Consider the following 22,843-nt stretch of genomic DNA (forward strand, 5'->3'; position numbering starts at 1 on the left):
TTTAACTGAATAAAGGTTTCTTTTCCATTCTGAGGCAGAAACATAATTTCTACCATCCATATATACTTTTCATACAGGTAAGTTTTAGAATGGAGCAGTGACTGTTATTACGTGACTAACAAGGACCCTACTTTTTGAACCAGGAGAAAAATGCACTAGAATAGAAATTAATCCAAAAAAAAAAAAAAGATACAATTAATACATGATATACAACATTATTCAGAGTATTGTGGATCCTAAAAACACCAAAAACCTCAAGATAAGGCTGTGACTGAAATACTGAAACAGGACAAATGAGTAAGTAAAACTGTTCAGTCCAATACACGCCACAGTCAACTACAAGGCTGTAAAGTGAGATAATGAAAATTAATTTCCACCCTTCTTTTCAAGATCACACAAGGTAGGTGAGGATTCCACTAAAACTCCTGAATATGCTCCTGAAACTGTAAGCAAGTGTATTGTCTGCCACTCCCTACGGCTGTTACAGTTCACTGCCCCAACATTCTCACTTACCTTCTGTTCCTGGATCTGTGCTTTCACCACTTTATACTCAGCAGATGGAGGTTTCTGATTGGCTATGAGCTCCTCAGTGTCTGCCAACCAGCTGAGCAATGGCTCCAAGGCATCTTGGAACTTCCCACAATGCAACAAAGCCTCCTGCAGTTGTGCGATTCTTTGTGCAACCTGAATCACAGACACGGAGGCTCATTACAAGAAAGGAGAGTGCTTTTAAGTGACTACTCACCCACTTTGGTAACTATAGGTTGCAACTGTTAAATTTTTATTTGCATTTTGGTGCCAAGGAAACCTGAGATTGAGATGTCTCTTTTCTGTGCCCTCCCTCCCCTGCACACTCACCTTTTTGTTCAGTGTGTTCCACCGAGCGTTGATCTCTTCCATGTCATGTTCCAAACCCTGCACATCACAGTTTTTCCCGGCACTCTGAATCAACCCCTGGCCGAGTCCATTCACTTGCTGTAATTTCATCTGAAGAGGATCCACCTGTTCTTTCTGAAACATCTAGATAATTACAAGCCAAAGAAGATTTACTCTAAAGGCAATCAGATCCTCTATACAACACAGTGACTGGTTATTCTTGGGAGATTTATGATTTAACAAAGGAGGGCCAAGAATAAAAGGAGAAAACAAGCCATTTGTACAGGAAAGTATCAGGGAAACACATGGTTTCGTATTTCAGTATTCTCCTATGGATAAGTAATTACAGAGTTATGGCACTACTTAGGTCTTTAACCCAATGACTCATGTTTTTTTTTTTTTAATCTGCTTAATTTTTAATGCAAAAAGCTATAGAGAACAGAGAAGCATCAGCCTAAAGATATTATGAAAGTAAATGTGAGGTAAATCAATCCTAAAAGGGAAAAATGATACCAAATGACTAGTATTTAAGATTAAAAATACCTTGGGGGAATAGCTTTAACTGACCACTGGCTGACATATGCAATACTCTTCTCTAACTAGGACTAATAATTCAATTAGCCAAAACATATTAATAGTATGAAGAACACCAACCCCATAGCTTAATCCCCCTGTGGCCATTTAACTCCATTCTGTTCCAAGGCCACAGACCACACACAGTCAATAATCTTGAAACAGTATTCCTCTGATTACAAAGGGAAATGGGCCAGTAATATTGGCAAACGTCCTTAACAATTTCAGACACATACTCTAAGATGTAGATATACATAAAATATTTTAAAAATGATACTGTATATCCATGTTCACCATAAAACAATGGAATTTTAAAACAATGTGAACAACTGTAACAAGCAATGTGCATGTTTCTTTCAATTGCAGTCAAGGTCCATCATTACTTAGAAATTTCTAAAAAGAAACAAAAAGAGTCAGAAGAGTATGGTACTTTTGCCACTCTAACGGTATTAGGGAAAGAATTAAATAAATATTCGCCCCTAAGGTCAGATTTCTCTCAATTACCAGAGGATAAAATCAGCCCTATTCCACTGGTCTGGATCTCTCCATTCTTTTTTCTTCCATAAAAAGTTCTTTAGTTTCAGTAAGACAGGTGAGATAACTAGAGCTGAAGAATGACAGAAAATGTAAGGGGACAGAAATAAATGTAAAATAAAATTTTAAGTTTGAGTAAGACCAGTTTTGGCCTATATGAGACCACAGATCACACTAGGATTAGGAAACTGATTCTAGACAGGATGGCTTGTGGCTGGACAAGTGAGTCACCAGGGAGGAAAGACTCCAGGGAATACTGAAAAAGTAAGGTTACAAAGTTAAATTACCAGTGGACTTCACTTTATACTATAATTTGATTATACCATATTTTGTTAGGCAACACTACAAGGCAGTTCAGCTAAAAATGACTGTTATCCCAATAACATGGTTCCTAGAGAAAGCAAGTGCTATGATTCCATTTTGTATTAAAGATGTTTTTTTCACTGCAGAAAAATTAAGAGCACGGGGGGGAGAAACAACTCCCACAGCTTAAGCTGCTTGAGTGCAACAAAATGGCAGTGGGGCAGGGGTCGGAAAGGCAAAGAAAGCAGAAAGCCAGCAGTAGCGAGGGCAGATGCCAAGTCCACACCAAAGAGCCCCCCTTTTACCTAGTAATTAAATCCTGTCTCATGCTATGACTGACATTTAAATTTTTTCTATGTTGTCCAATATGGCAGTCAGCAGCTATGTGTGGCTATTTAAATTAACCGGAAATTCAGTTCCTCAGCCACAATGGCCACATTTCATGCAGTCAACAGTTATGTGTGGCTAGTGCCTAACATATTGGCCAGCACAGGTAGAGAGTATCTCCATCTCAGCAAGAAGCTCTATTGAATATTGACGTAAATGACACAGAAAAATAAAAACATAATTTAAATAGCTTAATAATCCCTTTCATAGAACAGAGTTAATTCTTTCCTTAAAAATTCTTATTTACTTTGCTCATGAACATTTCACATAGAAGGATGAGAGATTCCTTTGTCTCCCACCTCCACTCTATGGATCAAGTTGACAAGGAATGGGTATTTGTCTCATCTATTTTCAGAAGTTTAAAAATATATGAAAGTGCCTCTAGATACTAAATACTATTTAAACATTTATTTTGAACACAAGCAAACAGAATGTTAAAGAAAGTAAATTTGAAAACACTTGCTCCTTCCTCTAACTCCCAAATAAAGCTATTTTGCAAAACCAGTGCTTTTAGATACGTTAAAAATTCCTACTCCTTAGTACTTCAGTGGGACTGTACCATGTTATTAACTCACCAGTGCTGGCAGACATTTCCCAGAACAGAACCCTAGTAAAAATTATTGCAAGGCTGTAAGATGCAACAGGGACATAAAGCAGAAAATTTCCCAAAGAACTTTTAAAGACACTTTTATCTTTGGTAATACCACATTCTCCCAGTTCTCATTCTGACTGATCCTCTTTTGATGTCCTTTGCTCTCGCCCTTTCTCTTCTAGATCTCCAAATGTTAGTCTTTGGGGGTAGGAATAAATAAGGGCAGGATGTCAGTCCTGGGTCCTCTTTTCATTCTACAGTCTCCTTTAGGTAGTTCTATCCATTCCTATGGCTTTAAACATTTACGATGATAAATGCTTATGACCCTAAAATTTATATATATCTCCTGAATTTCAAATCTATATATCCAACTACTTTCTTAACACTGCCGTACAAATGAATCACAGGCATCTTGAACCTCACCATTCTGATATTGAAAGGTACACCTCCTAATTTCCTCTCCCTCCAAACCTGTTCTTCCCTAAACAATTTACCACAGCCCCCTTCGTGTGGCTATTAGCGTAACTGACGCTATCTTGGGCTCTTACAGTTTCTCCTGTCCTTCTGCTGACCCTACCCAGGACTGTACAGTAGATCAGTTCTCTGTCATCAAGGGCTTTGTAGTTAACAGACACTGTTTAATAATCATTAGAACCAGGTAACCTCTATGTTGTTAGTCCCCAAACTGATGAAAACCTTCACTAACATATATCCCCAGCACCCATGAGACTAGTTACCCACTAATAAATCTTGACTTAGGAACGTATGTCCTGTTTCTAAGCACCTACCCTCATACCCTAGGTTAACCATAAAACTGTCCCAGTGGCCCCTCGGCTGTGTGGAGTGCAATTTCGAATGCTTCTGTATTACTGTCCACCTGATCCTACCCTGAGAATAAGTTACTGTACTATAATAAACTGATCCACTGATTACATGGAGCTGCCTGCCTCGTTTTTTGGTCTCAAGATGCCTTCTTAGTTCATTGGGCACTTTTTGTTCCCTCTGTCCTCCAACACCCATCCACTCAGTTGTGCACACCAGAACCCAGAAGCCATCCTTGAGAATTCCCATCACTCCCTCCCAATATGAAAGCCATTATCAGGTTTTATTGAGTCTCCAAGATGTATCCTGGATCCATCCAGTTGTCTTCAATTCCACTGACATCTCTCTAGTTCAAGCCATCCGGACAATTGCAACAATCTAGCAGGCCTCTCTACTCTGTCCATGATCCCCTATAACCCATTCTACACATAGCAGCCAGAGTGAAATTTTTAAAAATTGCAAACCAGTCTGTGTTTTCTATATTCCATGTCAATTATCATAATACAAACTAACAAAATGCAAGACAAAAGAAATAATGATATTTATAAAACATTCATAAATACTGTTGAGAATGTGTACTGTCAGTGTGGACCGGTTTCCTCTATCTTCAAGCTGAGAGTCATCTTTTAAAAATGTAAATGAAATCATTTCATTCCCCTACGTGGAAATCTTTCAGTATCTTCTTACGGCTTTTAGAGTATAGATCCTTTTGAGGCCTTCTTTCTTAGCCCTTGCTTCATCTGGCCCTTCCTGCCTCTCCAGGTTTACTGCAAGGCACTCTTCTGGAGCCCTTGCTCGCTGTGGTCTAGCCACTTGGCTTTCTTTGAGTTCCAACATGCCAAGCTCTTCTCAGTTTCCATTTCCTTTGTCTGGAATGCTCTTCCCTCTAACTCTTCCTAAGTAACTTCTATTTATCCTTCAGGTTTTAGTTTTAAAATCCCTTCCCTGACACCACAATTGAAATTAAATACCCCTACTGTTTCTTATCATAGACTTTGTTTTTTATTCAAAGCATTTGCCACAATATGTAACTATATATTTGTGTCATTTTTGCTTAATGTCTGCCCCCTCTACTATAGTACAAGTTCCAGCAGGGCAGGGATCATGCCAATTCTATTCACAGCAGAAGCCCCAATACCTAGCACAGAGTAGGTACACAATAAATATTTATCCAGTAAATGAATGAATCCTTATACGGAAATGGTGTTAGAGAAAGCAAATAAATCCATGAAGGTTCTGCTGATCAGCTGAGTATTCAAACCCTGAACTGAGATAGAAAGGCTCCCCAATTTTTGCTTAAAAAGACTTTCTTGGCAAATTTTAATTTATAGAACTCCTATTTTATACAAAAGGTTTTTTTCTTCCACTGAAGCAGTGACTGGAAATAAGACTAAAGCGGTCTATAAATGAGAAGAGGGCTTAAATAACCACCGATTGTTCTTAGTGGGCCTAGGATCCCACTACAGAAATAGCAAACAAATTCTGGCATTTTGTTTCTTCTACCGAAAATTGTTACTGCTATTAGAGAGCTTATATCTATTTTAACCATGTATACCTGGGTACATTTGTACAAACACAGAGGATCTAAAGCAGTCAGATCAAAGCCCAGGTATGATCACCTGTCAAGTTCTAAGTGTTTATATGTAAAAAAAAAAATGACATGTTCAATTGCCTCTAGGAACTCTTGGAAGAAACAAAATCCGTACATCTCTCATCTCGGAAAAACTTTTTTCTCAATATTTCATCAATTTAACAAAATCTGTATACTCATGTTACCTCTATAATAGTACTTGTTTTGTTTCAATATATATTTTCAAAATATGCGCTCTACATTCTTATTGGTTAACAGTCCTGGCTGGGGCTATGGCTTTGTACACAAATGTAAATATCTGCTTATTTCCAGATAGTCCATAAAGTAACCACACTTCCAAGATGACGAACAACGTTGCAGCTGGGCTACTATTTCCTTCTCCTGTCATTTATATCAGGCAATATTTCATAAAATGACTGTCTCCTGCAGGGGAGCAGCCGGGGCAGCAGGAGAAGGAAGACTTTCAGCAGAACCTGTGGCTCTTGCTCATGGAGTACTGAGCCCCAGGTCCCTGGGAGGCTGTCTGGGCTGTTTCCTTACCCACTTTTGTAACTTATTTATTTATAAACACTCTGCTGCTGAGCTTGGGGCCTGGAGCCTCAGAGGCAGGAGGGGGAGACTGCACTGGAGACCGAGATGGAAATAAAGAGATCCTCAGCAGAAAAAAAAAATCCCCTTAGAGATTATCTAGCCTCATCTACCCATTTTGTAGATGGGGAAACAGAGATCCACAGACTGATATTAAGGGTTTCTCTGAATATTTTTCCTTTATGCAGATTTGACTGGCTCCTTATAATGTAATCCCTATATTTCATTGGTTATGGCTACAGGCTTTATACTAGAAATATTCTGTGTAATCAAGAATACTATACAACATGGTAAACTGACTATACTTCAACTGAAAAAAAAAAAGTCGGTGGCTTTGGACAGCCACTGGGATCTCAGTGTCAATCCCAAATTGAATAAAACTCAGAAAACTGCATCAAATCCATCCATCTGAAAGGTGATGCATTCCCATTTGATGCATTTCCCATTTGATGCATTCCCAAATAACTGGTGAAGCCCAGGTGACACCACTACCGCTCAGCTAAGCAGGAGGATCTGTGGCAAAGTAGACTTAAGATGGCCTACAATCAAAATGATTTTTCGTGCATGTTTAATTGGTCATCTGGCTCACTAAGGCTGCCCCAAAAGGTCCTGCACAGGGTGGATGAAAGAACCCATCATTCTTGCATCATCCATGGATATCCAGATTTACATTCATCCATTCAGTCAGCAGGGAATGCCTACTAGGAGGAAGGCACTGTTCTGGGTCCTGAGGATGGTGTAAAATCAAACCCACTTCCACACACAGCAATCCCTGACTGTATTGGATGAGATCGTATTTCTAACTCCTTCACTCCTTACCATGGACCAAAGGACACTGGCACGATGAACTGTAGAAAGCTGCCAATCTCAAAGTTCTTTGACTAGGAGTGCTCAAGGACGTGAACACTGTTCCCAAGCTTCTTAATACATTCTTTTCTCTAAGATTAGGAATCTCAAAATATGGTTGCTAAGGAAGATTCAGCTGGACATCAGCCCAATTACCTTATTTTACAGATTAAGAAACAAGAGTTCCAGGAAAGGAAAAGTGCTTCTGGACACAAATTTTGACAAGATGACTAAAATTAACCTCTATTTTCATAAACATTATTGCGTCTTAATTCAGCTTTAAAAAACACAATTTGAATTAAAAAGCTGTTATTTACACATCTATATATGCCTTTCACCCAACCTTCTTTGGTAAATCCTTTCAGCTAACCAATGTATCTATTTGAAAGGGCAAGGGGGAGGATACTGACAGTAGCTGAAATTGTATTCACTTGGTGCTCTGAATGGATTATCTCATTTTATCCTCACAAGCCTCACAGGGTTTTCTACCTTAACAAATGAGGAAACTGGAGACTTAGGACATTGAACTAATTTCCCCAGAGTAATTAAGTAGTATCCTAGGTCTCACTCCAAAGCCCACATTCTAGCCCCTACCTGACTGCTGACATCACCAAAGAATAAACAGCCTCCTGATTTAGGAAAGAACATGTGTACTATAAATTTCAAAAGCAGAATCACCCTTTCCTGCTGATAATCTTCTTCTTTTCCCTGGGCTTTGCTTAAGTCTGAATTTAAAAAAAAAAAAAGAGTTTGAATTATAAAGTTTTTCACCAGATGAAAGTGCATTCTCCCCATAAATTCAATAAAAAGACCAGGCATCCCAAAAGAGAACGAAAGAACTATTTGTGCCCTTTCTAATCACCATCAAGAGAATTTGCAAATCTCACTTTACACTCCGGATCCTTTCCCAACAAAATGAGCAACAATTACCTCATTTGAATTTAATCCATCAATTGCAGCCAGAGGCATTTTCTCATGCAGCTCAGTGCCAGTCACCTCTTTTATTCCAAATGCTGGGGAATCAAGGTCCTCCTTGATCCACATTCCAGTGGGGGAAGCCTCCTCTAGAACAGGAGTTTCTTCTTCTGAGATAGGCACTGAATCAGTGTGGGTGGTATATCCCAGAAAGGGTCCGCCAGCAGGGAATACTTCCTCCACAGCAATCACCGCAGCAGCTGGGGCTGCATGCTCCCCTGGGGTGGGCACCGCACTAGCTGGGGCTGCATGCTCCCCTGGGGTGGGCACCGCAGCAGCTGGGGCTGCATGCTGCCCTGGGGTGGGCACCACACTAGCTGGGGCTGCAGGCTCCCCTGGGGTGGGCACCGCACTAGCTAGGGCTGCAGGCTCCCCTGGGGTGGGCACCGCACTAGCTGGGGCTGCAGGCTCCCCTGGGATGGGCCCTGCAGCAGCTGGGGCTGCATGCTGCCCTGGGGTGGGCACCACACTAGCTGGGGCTGCATGCTGCCCTGGGGTGGGCACCACACTAGCTGGGGCTGCAGGCTCCCCTGGGGTGGGCACCGCACTAGCTGGGGCTGCAGGCTCCCCTGGGATGGGCCCTGCAGCAGCTGGGACTGCAGGCTCCCCTGGGGTGGGCACCACACTAGCTAGGGCTGCAGGCTCCCCTGGGGTGGGCACCGCAGCAGCTGGGGCTGCAGGCTCCCCTGGGGTGGGCACCACACTAGCTGGGGCTGCAGGCTCCCCTGGGATGGGCCCTGCAGCAGCTGGGACTGCAGGCTCCCCTGGGGTGGGCACCACACTAGCTAGGGCTGCAGGCTCCCCTGGGGTGGGCACCGCAGCAGCTGGGGCTGCAGGCTCCCCTGGGGTGGGCACCACACTAGCTGGGGCTGCAGGCTCCCCTGGGATGGGCCCTGCAGCAGCTGGGGCTGCATGCTGCCCTGGGATGGGCCCTGCAGCAGCTGGGGCTGCATGCTGCCCTGGGGTGGGCACCACACTAGCTAGGGATGCAGGCTCCCCTGGGGTGGGCACCGCAGCAGCTGGGGCTGCAGGCTCCCCTGGGGTGGGCACCGCAGCAGCTGGGGCTGCAGGCTCCCCTGGGGTGGGCACCACACTAGCTAGGGCTGCAGGCTCCCCTGGGGTGGGCACCGCACTAGCTGGGGCTGCAGGCTCCCCTGGGATGGGCCCTGCAGCAGCTGGGGCTGCATGCTGCCCTGGGGTGGGCACCACACTAGCTGGGGCTGCAGGCTCCCCTGGGGTGGGCACCGCAGCAGCTGGGGCTGCAGGCTCCCCTGGGGTGGGCACCGCGCTAGCTGGGGCTGCAGGCTCCCCTGGGATGGGCCCTGCAGCAGCTGGGGCTGCATGCTGCCCTGGGGTGGGCACCACACTAGCTGGGGCTGCAGGCTCCCCTGGGGTGGGCACCGCAGCAGCTGGGGCTGCAGGCTCCCCTGGGGTGGGCACCGCGCTAGCTGGGGCTGCAGGCTCCCCTGGGATGGGCCCTGCAGCAGCTGGGGCTGCATGCTGCCCTGGGGTGGGCACCACACTAGCTGGGGCTGCAGGCTCCCCTGGGGTGGGCACCACACTAGCTAGGGCTGCAGGCTCCCCTGGGGTAGGCACCGCAGCAGCTGGGGCTGCAGGCTCCCCTGGGGTGGGCAACACACTAGCTAGGGCTGCAGGCTCTCCTGGGGTAGGCACCACACTAGCTGGGGCTGCAGGCTCTCCTGGGGTGGGCAATGCAGTAGCTAGGGCTGCAGGCTCCCCCAGAATGGGCATGGCAGCAGCTGGTGCTGCAGTCTCCCCTGGGATGGGCAGTGCAGTAGCTGGGGTGGCAGGCTCCCCCAGAGTGGGAATGGCAGCAGCTGGCGCTGCAGTCTTCCCTGGGGTGGGCAATGCAGCAGCTGGGGTATCAAGCTCCCCCAGGGTGGGCAATGCACTAGCTGGGGCTGCAGGCTCCCCTGCAGCGGGCAAGGCAGTAGCTAGGGTGGCAAGCTCCCCCAGAGTGGGCACGGCAGCAGCTGGCGCTGCAGTCTCCCCTGGGATGGGTAGTGCAGTAGCTGGGGTGACAGGCTCCCCCAGGGTGGGCAATGCAGTAGCTGGGGCTGCAGGCCCCTCTGGGATGAGCACTCTAACAGTTGGGGTATCAGGCTCCCCAGGAGCAGGCACTGCCACAGCTGGGGTGACAGGCCTCTCTGGGACATCGTCCTCTGTGACGGCCACTGCAGCAGCCGGAGCAATCCCCTCTGGGAAGGACTCTGCAACAGCTAGCATATCCTCCCCTGTGACGGCCACTGCAGCAGCCGGAGCAGTCCCCTCAGGAGCAGGCACTGCAACAGCTGGGGCAGCAGCCCTCTCTGTGGCTGATACGGCAGCAGCTGGGGCATCCTCCACAGTGACCACTGAAACAGCTGAGACATGTGCCCCTATGGTGGCTCCTGAAACAACTGGCACGTCCTCCTCTGGGAAGGGCACTGTAATAGCAGCCACAGCAGTTCCCTCCGGGGCAGGCACTGCAGCATCTAGGGCATCGTCTTCTACAGTGGGCACTGCAGCAGCTGGGGCAGGCTTCTGTGGGATGGGTACCCATTCCTCCAAAACTGGTTCCGAGGTACTAGCCTTGGTAACTTGTTCCTCCAAGAAGATATCTAGCAATGGATCTGAGTCTTTCATTTCTGTCTCCCCTCCTTCCGAGGAGGCCACATTCCACTTGGGCTTTGCATTATTCACAGCTTCCACTCCATCTCTACTATGTCCCAGTCCTCCAACCAGCAGGTGCAGACTCAGGACCTCTGACTCTGGGAGGCCTTGATGAAGATGTGCTGAGGCAGGGGCCTCCAGCCTGGCTTCATAACCCAGCGCCCGTGCTTCTCCATCCTCATCACAAACTCCTTCCATGGACAACAGTTCACAAGGGTCCACATCTCCCAAGGAAGTCAGACTGTTATTGTCTTGATTAATAGCTTTTTTCCTACCTTCCAAATGAATCTTATCTGTTAGTAAATGCGAATCATACAACACGTCTACTTCAGATCCTGAGGTAACACCTGTTAGTTCATTGCTAATGGCAGAACTGAGGGGGGCCCTCTCCACACACTCCTCAGCATCCCCCTCAACTTCACTACAGTCCACCTGGGACAAACTGCCATTTTCTTTGGCCAGCTCGGCTTTGAAGCCTAATATGTTTTCTTCATGAGAAGCCCTATGATCAGAGTTGGCCAGTCCTCCTGGGTCTGGCTTTCCCAGTGACTCCAGATCAGCTGGGTCTCTAAACTTAAATTCCCCGGCAGTTTGGGGGCTAAAAGGCACTTTTTCACCCTCCTTCTCACAAACAGTGGAAGCATCCCTCACGGTATCAGAGTAGGCAGCAAGCTCCACAGCATTAGGCACCTGAGAAGAATTCAGGGCATGAAAATATTCACCATCCAACCCAGGATCAGAGTCCTTTGCCTCTACATTTAAAAGACCTACACGTTCCTTTTCTAAGGCAGCCCCTGGAAAATGAATAATTACAAGTGAATTTTCTGCATCCTGGGATGGGGCCAGCCCTTCAGAAGAGGTTTGATTCTCCAGCTCAACTAGAGTTACTCCTTCTTCATATAAACACTCCTTTTCAAGTTCAAGAAACATCTGCACTGAATCTGTGTCAGAGAGCTGCTCTGAATTAGCAGGACCAACAGTGCATTCTAAATCCAAACCAAGGCCCTCTAGCCCCTGACCAGTTCTGTTTCTCAGCTCTCCGACAGCATTCTCACCTGTTAGAATACGACTGTAATCAAGAGGTGCACCCTTGAGAACAGAAGCCAAACAGTTCGTAGATGACTGCGGTTCATCAGAGCAACAGATCTGACCAAGAGCTAGGTGGTCAAAAGCCCCCAAGACAGCAGCTGAACTATCGGCTTCATCCTCCACCACTGCTACAGGGCTTGCTGGTTCTCTTTCTCTGAAAATATCTGCCAAGCTGTTCTTTTCCTCATCTGCCATTAGAAAAGTCTTTCCTCTCTCTGATAGTTTCTCTTCCTCCCACTCCTCCTCAGCCTCCATCATGATCCATCGCTCATCCTCCTCAAACTTTAGCTCAGACTCTGTTTTCTCTCTCAGGCTGGGGGTTATGAGAATATGCAATTCTGGATCCAACAGTTCTTCACTAAGGCAAGGGGAGAGAGGTGGCATTTCTACAGTGCAAGCTGTGTCCCCAAGAGGGTGCTGCTTCTCGCTAAAGCCTCCCTTAGTCAAACTTTTCATGGCTCTGGGCCAGGTTGCACTTGAGAATCTGTGTTCCTGCATTACATCTGTGTTACCACTTGCTGCTACAGCTTCTGATTCTAGAGGCTGGAATTCACGGGGAGAGCTCTCACTGTGCTGCTGAAATCTGAAGTCTTGGCAGTCTCCACCTAAGTTTTTCACATCCTGCACTTCTGGAATACCTATGGATCTGGACATGTGTTCCAGAGTTACTGACTCTGTCTGAGGTTCCCTGTGGTCCAAATGACCAGAACTTTCTGTTAATGCAGAACTTGACTCCTTCTTCTCTTGCAAGGAAGGATTTGAAGCACCAGCTTCAGAAACTTCACTGAGAGAAGCTTCCATTCTTTCTGCAAATTCTGGGAAATTGGGTGGCATGAAGGACTTCCATGATCTCCTGTTAACATTGTCTTTGCGTTCTGCATTTGGCCGCCTCCTGGGTGGCACAGGTGCTGACTTCTGCACATCACTGCTTAGCTTTAGTGCATCAAATATTATTCTCTCATCCAACTTTTTGCCTTCTGGTGCTCTAGATTCAAATACATTAGATGCTGCTCCTAATGTACCATTGCTGGATATAGTACTTCCTTCCATCTTTTCCATGGTGCTTTTCGAAGTCTGATTAAGCTTTGACCCTTGGTCAATTTGTTCATTGATCCTCATTGTATCATATATAGATCTCTGCGGAACATAGCAATCCTCGATATAGCCATCCTCTTCCTCTCCTTTCCCCAGGCAGGTGGGGTTCTGCCTTAAACAGTCCGGCCTGCTGAGTGGCTTACCCATACTTTTTCAATCAAGATGAAAGATCAACTTTTTAAGTTTTTCACAGGTTCCCCCAAAATGCATTCTGCATAAGTTAAAAATCCTTTTACATGTTCATAACTTCAAACCACCAACTGGATCTTCCCTCCAGAAAGGCCTGGAAGTCCCACTTTGAAATCATTCTGGGAGAAGCTCTAAGAGGAACAGCTTCTTCCTCACAGGTTAGCAGCCTCATAGTTGCAGACAGATAAACGGTATAGCATAATCAACAAGCAAAATAATTCTTCGTATGGCTTTTTTTTTAAAAGAGCACTGTTTTTTCTAATTCAGTCAGTTTAAAAAAATCACCTGATATTGACAAGTCTTATTCAATATCTAGTTCCACTCACTTCTCACCCGAGCAGAGTTGGAAGCAGAGGATTAATATCGATTGTGTCCTTTAGTAACAATGGCACAGCCCCTCTGGTCTTCAAGTATGGCCCAAGCTCCTAAGAATTCCTTTCATTTTACCCTTAGTTCCAGCCCTGGGGAGCCCAGCTGGTCTGAATTAGCCATTCGTCCTCCCTAGTTCTGGTGTTTGCATTTGAACTGAGCTGGTCGGCGGATATTCCTGCAACTTTAAACACAGGAAGTCCTTCATTCGCGGCCAGCTTGGGGCTTCCTGTCTCCAAAACATCATGGCATTGTTGTGGCTCCCAGAACAGCCCTGCGTCGTGGCCGCAAAACAAGGCGAGTGCAGGGCCGGCGCCGGGCCTTTCAGAGGCCGGCCGGCTGCAGCGGCTGCCGAGGGTCAGTCGGAAAGGCTCGTTCAGTGCCGCCCGCTCCCCCGCGCCATGCCGCGAGCCCCAAGGGCCAGGGTCGCCTCACCGCAGGCTGGCAGGTGGCTCCCGGCCGCACCGGCCTCCGGTCCCGCGCTCAGGAAGTTAGTTTGTCCCTCCGGCAGCTGAGTCCCGCATGCTGTGGGCGCCGCCTCCCCCGCCGCCGCCAGTCCCCGGCCCGCAGCCGCCGCGCCGTGGGCTGCATGTCAAGCAGCCGCCGCTATTCGCCGCCGCCGTCCTCCCCGCCCGCAGCTGTCACGGTCCCGGCATGCAAACTTCTGGCTGGGAACAAAAGGCTCCGCTCGGGCCGGGCGGGGGCGAGCCCTCCTCCCTCGCGCCGCGCCGCCTGCTCGCCCGCCGCTTGCTGGAAGTGCTCGGCTGGCTCTCCTCCCCTTTCCCCGCGCCGCCGCGCCGAGCCGCCCCGCCCGGGCAGCCCCCCTGGATGCCGGAGAGCGCGACGCGGAGAGCCAGGGGAGGAGGGCGGGGGCGGAGCCGGGGCGAGGAGCGGCCCAAGCCAGAGAGAGGGGGCGGCGGAGGGGATTGGAGGCCGAGGAAGCGAAGGAGGGGCTTCTGCGCGGCTCGGGGCGACGGAGCCAGGCGCCTGCCGCTCGGCTCACAGGCCCACGCCCACCGCGCCCCCTAGGCCGGAGGGAGAACCCCGCCTCCCGAGAGGGCGAGGGGCGGGGAGCAGCACCCGCGCGAGTCTCGGCCGCGCCGCGCAAATCCCCTGACAAAGGAAAGCCCCGCCCTCCTCCTGCTGGCCCGGCCCCCGCCACCCCCGCCGCCCCCGCCGCGTCCCGACCAACCGGGCTCCTAGCCCAAGGGCGAGCGAACCCAGAAGGGGCGCCCCCGCCACCCCCTAGCCAGCCTGTTCAGGCAAGGGCCACTCGGGGCCCCATCTGCCCGCAGGGTAGCGATGCCGCTTGCATCGCTTCCGGCTCCAGCTCTGCTGCCAAAGGGGTGTCCCTAGTTCCTCCAATGTCACCTTTAGCGCCCCCCTGCCGGGCCCAAGAACACTCCAGCCTTAAACCCGGCACTTGAATTCCTACCAAGTTATTGGATACACTCCAGACACCTTCTCTTTCCCGCTTCTGACGTACATCAGGTCTTGGTCCATCCCCCCACCAGGATTTTTTTGCCTACAGACCCAAATGGTGTTGATGGGTGAAGAATAGAAAATTGTGGCGGGGGGCGGGGTCGGGGGTAGCGGCAGCGGAGATACAGGCAGCACTGCCCTACGCCCAAACACCTGGGCTCCTTTATTGCTGGGCACACCCAAAGAAACCTGAGCTCCTTGGGGCCAGCTGAAAAGCATGGGTCTGTATTTCAAGCCTCAAGATGGAAAATATTAGAGAAAAGTGGCCCACAGTCCCGTCCACAGCTTTTTGGCTTTCAGAAAAGCCATCTAGTCACCTGGTGACCATTAAACAAAGAAAGTACAAAGGGCAACCCAGGAAACTGTCCACCAGAGGAAGCTGCATTTATGAAGGGGTGCAATACTCTGCTCCCTTTGTGATGGTCATTTTCTGGTTTTTATGAAGGAACAAAAGAAAGTCTATTAAAATTTCTGAATCTGTTGAACCATGTGGTCAATATAGATGGTAAAACTTACAGAAAAGTTATTTCCATCCTTTACACAAACAGTAAGTGAAGCCAATCATTGGTGTATGGAGATCTGGCAGTGAAACCCTGAGCTGAGCTTAGGCTCACTTAGGGAGCCAGAGAGGTCCTTGGCAAAAATGAGGTGTCAGCTGAAGCCTGTGATCAGAATTAAGCAACTAAAAGACCTTTCACTGGCAAAATGTTTTACACTTCATTTCTCACTTCCAAAGAGGCTGCTGATCAATTTCTGCCCACTCAAATCCAAAAGATTCTCTATTCATCTGTAAACCAAACGGGGGGGGGTGGGGGTGCAGACTAGATTGTCTTGACAGCCTCTCTAACTTTACTATCTTTTAGTTCTAAAACTTTTAAAAGAGCTGCCCTAGAATCCTAAGTCCTCCTGGTCCTACACTGCAAGACACTAGAAACCCTGTTCTCTGAGGAACAAATAGCAGAAAGAACCAAGGATGATTGACCTAGAGAAAGTTCTAGGCAAATATGAACATGAAGTATCTAAAGCACTGGGATGTGGGAGGATGGAAGCTTGTTCTGGATGTCTCTTTAAGCTGGCACACTGAGATCCAAGGGCAGATTTCAAAGCAACAAAGAGCTTTCTCACAGCTATTCAAAGAATAGGGTGTCCCTTAAAAGGATGACTTTCCTGACCCTGGAGGTGTCTGAGCAGAAATTCAAGCAATCACTTGGCAGAGATTTGACGAGAGAGGTTTACAAGTTCTCTATCAGTGTGTTCAAGATGAATTTTAAGGTCTCTTTCAACTCTAATGCACTGTGATAGGAAGGCTTGATTAACTCTACAGATCTGATACTTAACTTAATTTCAGGGAATCTGAGTTTTAATTTTCATTTAATTATTAACTACAACTGGAAAAACCCAAGATCAATTTCACTAGCAAATCTCCCCTGGCCAAATACACTCACTTATGTGTTCAGATATCACAAGAGACTGTTTAGTGTGCCAGGGGCCCTCTGGTTGGAAGAATCTGAGGAATTCTGGCTCTGGACTAAGGGTGGGTGGTTATTCTATTATAAAGAATGATCTTGATGTGGAATCACAGACCTCATGGCCAGAAATTCCTTTCCTGTTTCCTCATCAAGTCAGCTGCCAATCAATTCAATCTGTTTTTAATCCCTCCCACACCTATCTACCTTATTTTCACCACTCTCACCAGTGCTCCATTATTATAATGCAAATAAATAAGTGGAACATTTTAGCAACTATGAAATTCAGATTCAAATTACTTATCAGCTTAAGTCACACCCTCTCTGACTAGCGTGTTAGGAGACTATTACAGAGAAATCTCCCTACAGTTCAATCATAGCCTTATAGAAAGGATTACATAAAGTCAACCAATTCCTCCTGCACACCATCGCCACCCCGCTGGAAACATTGCTTTGCTTTTTTAATCAGTTCGTGTTTAGAAAGAAAGTCAGCAAAAGGTTTCTTTCCTCCGTGTCTTATTTTCTATCTGTTCATGAGTTTCTCCTTAGTTTTGGTATGTGGAACTCTGCCAATAGCCATCTTAGTGACTGAAATAAATACCTGATACAGCCTTCAACTTCTCATTACCCTGATAGCTCCCACAACCAAAAAAAAAAAAAAAAAAAAAGCATCTGTTCATTTCACATGCTGTGTGTAAAGTTTTAAAAAAGAAGTACAAAAAATAAAAGAGAAGGACAGGGAGCTCCAGGGAACCTCTTTGGATGCTTCCCCTACTCCCTTAACACCAATATATGTGCTGAAGCCAAATTTCAAATTAGTTTCCAGTTGGTTGATTACGGAGTTCAAAGAAATCTCTACTCATTTTGAAATTGCTAAGAACAAAATTTGGTGTCAGATTTTCCTTTGGTGAACTTAAAAGAAAGAAAAGTCTGGCCCTTCCTGCTGTCTCCTAATTAAAACATCAAGGTGGGGTCTCCTAACACCCCAGCACAGCTCCCTTTCCAAGTTTTGAGCCTGGCCCTCTGCCTTTGTCTGCTTCAGACTTAAACCACCAGCTCCTAGGAAAATCTGGAGACCCCAGATCCACACTTCCTCAGATTCTATAATGCCTTTTCATCCACTTCTCTCTCTCTCTCTCTCTCTCTCTCTCTCTCGAAAGATTAGGGCTGACTGGAGGAGGATACAGAAGACTGGTTGGATCTTGCACATTTTAAATCTACAAACTGCCTTTCATCTTAGGCTCTCTAGTCTTTACAAGCGTTTATTTAGTGGCAAGTGGAAACTCCACAGTATTAGTTTGTATTAGTTTGTACCTGCTGGGCGTCAGTCACTACCACCCTTTTATTACATAAAGATGGCTACAAAATGGCTCATTAAGCAATGCAGCATGATAGGAAGCTTGTTCTAAGGGTTTTGATGCTATTTGAGCTCTCGTGTTTCCCTGAACCCATGAGAAAACTTTCCACACACTCTGCAGGAACTCTCATGACCCCTGTAAGCCCTTTCCTGCCTGCAGACTTTCCAAAAGACAATGCATTAATCCCTCTTTAGCCACTCCCCAAGACTGTGGTGATGACGAAAACATAGGGCTTTGCAAGTGAGAAAAGACCTGACAGAAGAGTGGGAGGTAGGGGGTTTGGGGAAGGCTTTATGTAGGGAATCACATTTACTCATTAGGATTTGGATATACAGAAATGGTGAAGACACGGATTTCTAAATGAAGGACTGGAGACGGGAAACCTAAAGACATAGGGACCCCAAAGAAGCAAATTCAACATTTCCATGGTTTATATTACAGGGTGTATGCAAGGGACAAACGAAAGGTCAGAATGGAAAGTAGCACCAAGGCCCTTGGATGCCAAGCATGAACTTATGCTTTATTCAGAACACCATTACTACAGCAAGATTTACTTATATTTAACCTACCAAGGGGTTACGAGAGTTACTGAGTGACGTGTGGAAAGTTCCCTAAGAATTTGGGACTGGCTGCTCATTCAGCTGTTACTTAATATATTGCACTACAAAAATCCAAATCCTTAATTTGTAAATGAAGCTTGGGGTGATAAACTTACTTGTCTAAAGAAACATAGCCATTAAACACCCAGGCTCTTAAGATTTGAGCTTAGATCTGCTGATAACTGCATTGGTATCAGTATGTATAGAACAGAGCGTAGATGAAGACTGAAGGTAGAATAAGCACCTGGAAAGATCACACAGTTTAGGCAACAGGTAATGAAAGCCTGGACTCGTGAAAATGAGGAAGGGGCTATGAAAGAAATCACAGAGGCAGACTATTTGGACTTTGCAACTGACAAGATAGAAGGTAGAGGCTAAGAGGAAAATAAATTTTAAATAATGCTGTAGGATTGGATGACTGGAGGCAGAGCAGTACAGTAAAACAGCAGCAGGGAGGAAGGAAATACCAAAGGAGATAACACATTCAATGCAGAGCATACTGAGTGTGATGTTCTCAAAGGCTACCCACCATGTGTGGAGGTGCCCAGAAAGACTGAAGTTCAGGGTGCAGATACAGATGTGGAAATCTTTTCCCACAGAACAGCGAGGGGTGGGACAGCCTGGGGTTCAGCATAGAGAGAGAGAAGAAGAGGGCAGATGACAGGATTTCAGGAACCACATGTTGGGAAGGAAGACAAACCAAAACAGAAAGCAGAAGAGCAGCCCGAGAAGAGAACGGAGAGAGCAGAGTGTCAGGAAGTAAATGGGCAGGAGGGTTTTGAGAAAGAAGGTCTGATGTTAAATGCTGCATAATGAATGAGGAAGACAAAAGTTAGGTAAGGCCACTAGACTTGGCAGCTAGGATGTCAGTGAGTACTTCCAAGAGAGCAGTTTCAGTGCAGGGAGGGGGGCTGGATCAGATTATAAGGGGTTCAGGATAAGCAGTAGTGAGAAAGTATCAATCCGCTCTTCCTGAGACTCTGCTTGTGGCCTCCAGGACACTGTGCAATCCTGATGCTACCTTTCTAGCCAGTCTTCCTTTGTGTCTTTGGACTCCTCTTTCCATTCTCTTAAGGGAAGCAATTTCATAAGGACTTGATTTTTTTTTTCATTTGTTTAACAAATATTTATTGGGGTCTACTATGTGTCCTAAACTCTGCCAGACACTAAGGGAGGGAGTGATGGGCAAGATGTGGTTAGGAGGCTACGTTCTAATAAAGGAGACAGACATTCATTTTAGTTCAACTGCAATAAGTACTCTGAAAGAAAAGCAAACAGTGCTATGAGAGAATGCGTCAAGGGCCCGATGTGGCCTGGAGGTTCAGGGGAGGCTTTCTTGAGAAAGTGACCATGCAGGCTTTCACTTAACACTGAGAGTCGTCTTTCCAATGCTAGGTCATCATGACTTCACAACTTTCACAAAGTAACTTCATAAAGTTGCTTGGCTGTTTCTATGAAACAGGACCCTAGGTTGATTCTCCAAGGAATCTTGCTGTAGAGGTCCTCTCTCCAGTATTAGAAAAAGAGGTAAAATAAGTAATTCAGAGGCAAGAGATTTTTGAAAGCTCTCTTTCATTTTGTTAGTAAAGCAATTCCTATCATTGTTGACAAACAACTTAGGTTTGAGTTTAAAGAATTAGACCAAAAATCAGAGCTCTTCTGCTGGGAGTAAATTGCAAGATGAGAGGGATATTAAATGGTTCACTCGAATGGATGCAATGAATTCAAGCTGGAGAAGACCTAAGATAGGTTCAATTTCTTTGAATTCTTATCTTCTTTTTCCCCTGACTCAATATACTCATAACCAAATATCAGTAACAGGTATCTGCTGAAAGCTTTTCTGTAAAACATCTTGATCTGATATATATGCTTGGCAGAGAGATCAATTATATCTGTGTTTTTAAGCTGCTTCCCCTGAAATTAAGCTGATATTTTCCCCCCTCACATCTCAATGTTTTAATTAAAGATTGATTAATGTTAAGAGGTATCTGTCTCAAAGATGCTGACTTGGTAGTTGCCATTGTATGGCAACAGAGGAAGATAACATAGGCCATGCTAAAAGCTAATTAGGCCAAGGACCCTGGGATCATTAAAGCTGATCTGCTGGGTAACTCTGAGTGACTGGGGAAGTCACAGAGCTGGTAATGGCTTCTGGTTAATTCTGGTTAATGATATGAAAATAATACTGATTTGTAGAGCACATAAGCCAAGGTCAGAATGGTCTCAGAGAAACTTGCTGGCTGTGGAATTCTGATATAAAGGAATGAATAAATTAATAACCATGTATAGCATGTATGTGTACATACAGTATATTTAAAGCTGTGTTAAGGAGTCATGACCTAAACCTGCCTGTGTATTACTGGTAGAGGGTTGGAAACAACATTTGTCCCCCAGGAAAAACGGCTTGGGAAGGCTCTTTTGTCCATCCACCTGTTTCACTGCTGTCATCACACTAATTTTACTTTATCTTCATGACTCCCATTTTTCCAAGAAGAAAAAGAGCTAATCTAATCTAGTGCTGGAGAATGATCACCTGGAGGCACAAGAGGAATAACTTTCCTTGTTAAAAAGATTTCATAATATTCTAATTTGTGTGTCTAGATGAACTTTCTTTTTTTAAAAACAAAAGGATACTATCATTTATTGAGCACTTAATATATGCCTAGTGTTTTCATCTACATCAATTCATTTAATTTTCATAAAAACTCTAAAGGCAGGATTTATCATGGTTCACATTTTATAGTTGAAATAACTATACAGAGAGGTTAAGTAATTTCCCCCAAGGTCACTCAGCTAGTAAATGATAGAACCAGAATTCAAAGCTGGATATTTCTGACTCAAACTCGCATTTAGTTTTTCTCATTATGGCAAGCTGAATGAAGTATGAAGACTCTTCTTGCTGTCAACTAGTTGAGTAAATGACAAGGACTCTAAAGTAGAAAGTAATTACAAGACAGTATTTCAAAACCTGGCTTTCTTCAAGTGCATCTGAAGTAGCAAATTTCTTAGTTTTGCTTTGTTCAGGCTATTACTGAAATGAAATTGTGTTCCTTTAAAATATGCTAACCAGTAGAGAAAGAAGGGAGCCCAGAGGCAAGATGGAGAGGTGAAGAATCCAGGCTAGGATTAGAATTTTTCAGGACACACAAGGATTTGCCTCAAGTGTTACAGAGTAGACAGCATTTTGAATCCTAGAGCTCACATGGCTTATGAGAAATAAAGAGCATTCACCCAATCAGTCAAATACTCACTAATCTCCAACTATATGTATACCCATATGCTAACTACTCTGAGGGACACCAAGATGGATATATTGAGATGAGACAGGACAATGCATATAATCAGAAAATGCCAGAACTAGGCAGTATATGATAAAGGCCAAATGAGTTACACATATTAAGTGACTTAGGAGAATAGGAGAAACAGTGAGCTGGAGGGGATCCTGAAGGTTTTGTGGAGATATGGGACCTTCAGTTAAGCCTCTAGGTGTGGCTAAAAATCAAATAGGTAAAATGAATAAGGAGTGTTTGGGATAAGTCAATGGAATGGTCTATACAGGAAAACAAGACTGGAAAGATAGTGGAGTTTAAAAAACGCAGTTTCTAAGACTGGAGAAGAAAAAGAGTGGAGGCACAGATACAGACCAGTTCTGAAGGATGCCACCACTTAATCGATCAGATCAGATGGCTCCTGCAGTGATCTGGGGGAGTGATAGGCACTCACAGAAAGACGGGTGAACATAGACAGAAGCTAAGGGAAAACCACCTTGGAGGCCCAAGTTTTAGAAGGCTGCAGCATAATTTATGTTTGTTTTTTTCGTGGGAACCATGTGCGTACATGCTGGCTGTCCAATCACACTAGCTGCCCGCATTCCTAACAGAGGATCCTTTGTTCCAAATAGCAAGGCTCAAAAGAGACAGTCTGAAAAAATCACACTGAGATCAGTACTCCCAGCTGGTGCAGGGCTGATGCCATTCCATAACACACCCTACAGGAAGCAGCTTGAGATACACAGCTGATTGACTTCCACAGCAGGAGCCCTGTGGCAGGCAGGGTGGGGTGGGGACTGGTCAAACATGGAGAGAATTCTTTAGCCACTTACTCAAATTAGTTCACCAAGATCCAACTGATCCAACTGATTTGTGTAAGTCACTCTCAGAAGCAACATTGCTCCTAACTAAATTTTGAAAAAAGGGAGGAAAACCATGCTTCCCCCAGACAATGGAACTATTTCATCACTTAACTCTTACTTGTCATGGAATCTGAAGAGCATAAAATATCAAACCCCCTGTCTTTCTATAAGTAGGCTGAATAATTCTTTGCTGTAAGAGGCTATCTTGAATATTATGGGAAGTTTAGCAGCACCCACAAGATGCCAGCAGCAGCTTCCCTAGCCGTGACAATAAAAAATGTCTCTAGACACTGTCAAATGTCCC

At 45.7% G+C, this 22,843-nt stretch overlaps 1 protein-coding gene across 23 annotated transcripts in view; it reads right to left on the minus strand.

Moving 5' to 3' along the window:
• The window catches only part of MACF1 (microtubule actin crosslinking factor 1), a 313,971-nt gene that overhangs the window by 51,162 nt on the left and 239,966 nt on the right, over nt 1-22,843 (minus strand). For 20 of the 23 annotated variants that reach the window (XM_064493716.1, XM_064493728.1, XM_064493720.1 and 17 more), the window contains 2 exons: nt 859-1,020; nt 514-684 (listed from right to left, as the gene is read on the minus strand). In XM_064493716.1, coding sequence (XP_064349786.1) covers nt 514-684; nt 859-1,020 — 333 coding nt within the window. Of the gene's footprint in view, nt 1-513; nt 685-858; nt 1,021-8,042; nt 14,223-22,843 lie in introns of those variants that run through there. The other 3 variants (XM_064493727.1, XM_064493726.1, XM_064493733.1) reach the window with 2 other exon arrangements.

The sequence above is a fragment of the Camelus dromedarius genome, chromosome 14, assembly GCF_036321535.1.
Source record: "Camelus dromedarius isolate mCamDro1 chromosome 14, mCamDro1.pat, whole genome shotgun sequence".
Taxonomy (NCBI): Eukaryota; Metazoa; Chordata; class Mammalia; order Artiodactyla; family Camelidae; genus Camelus; species Camelus dromedarius.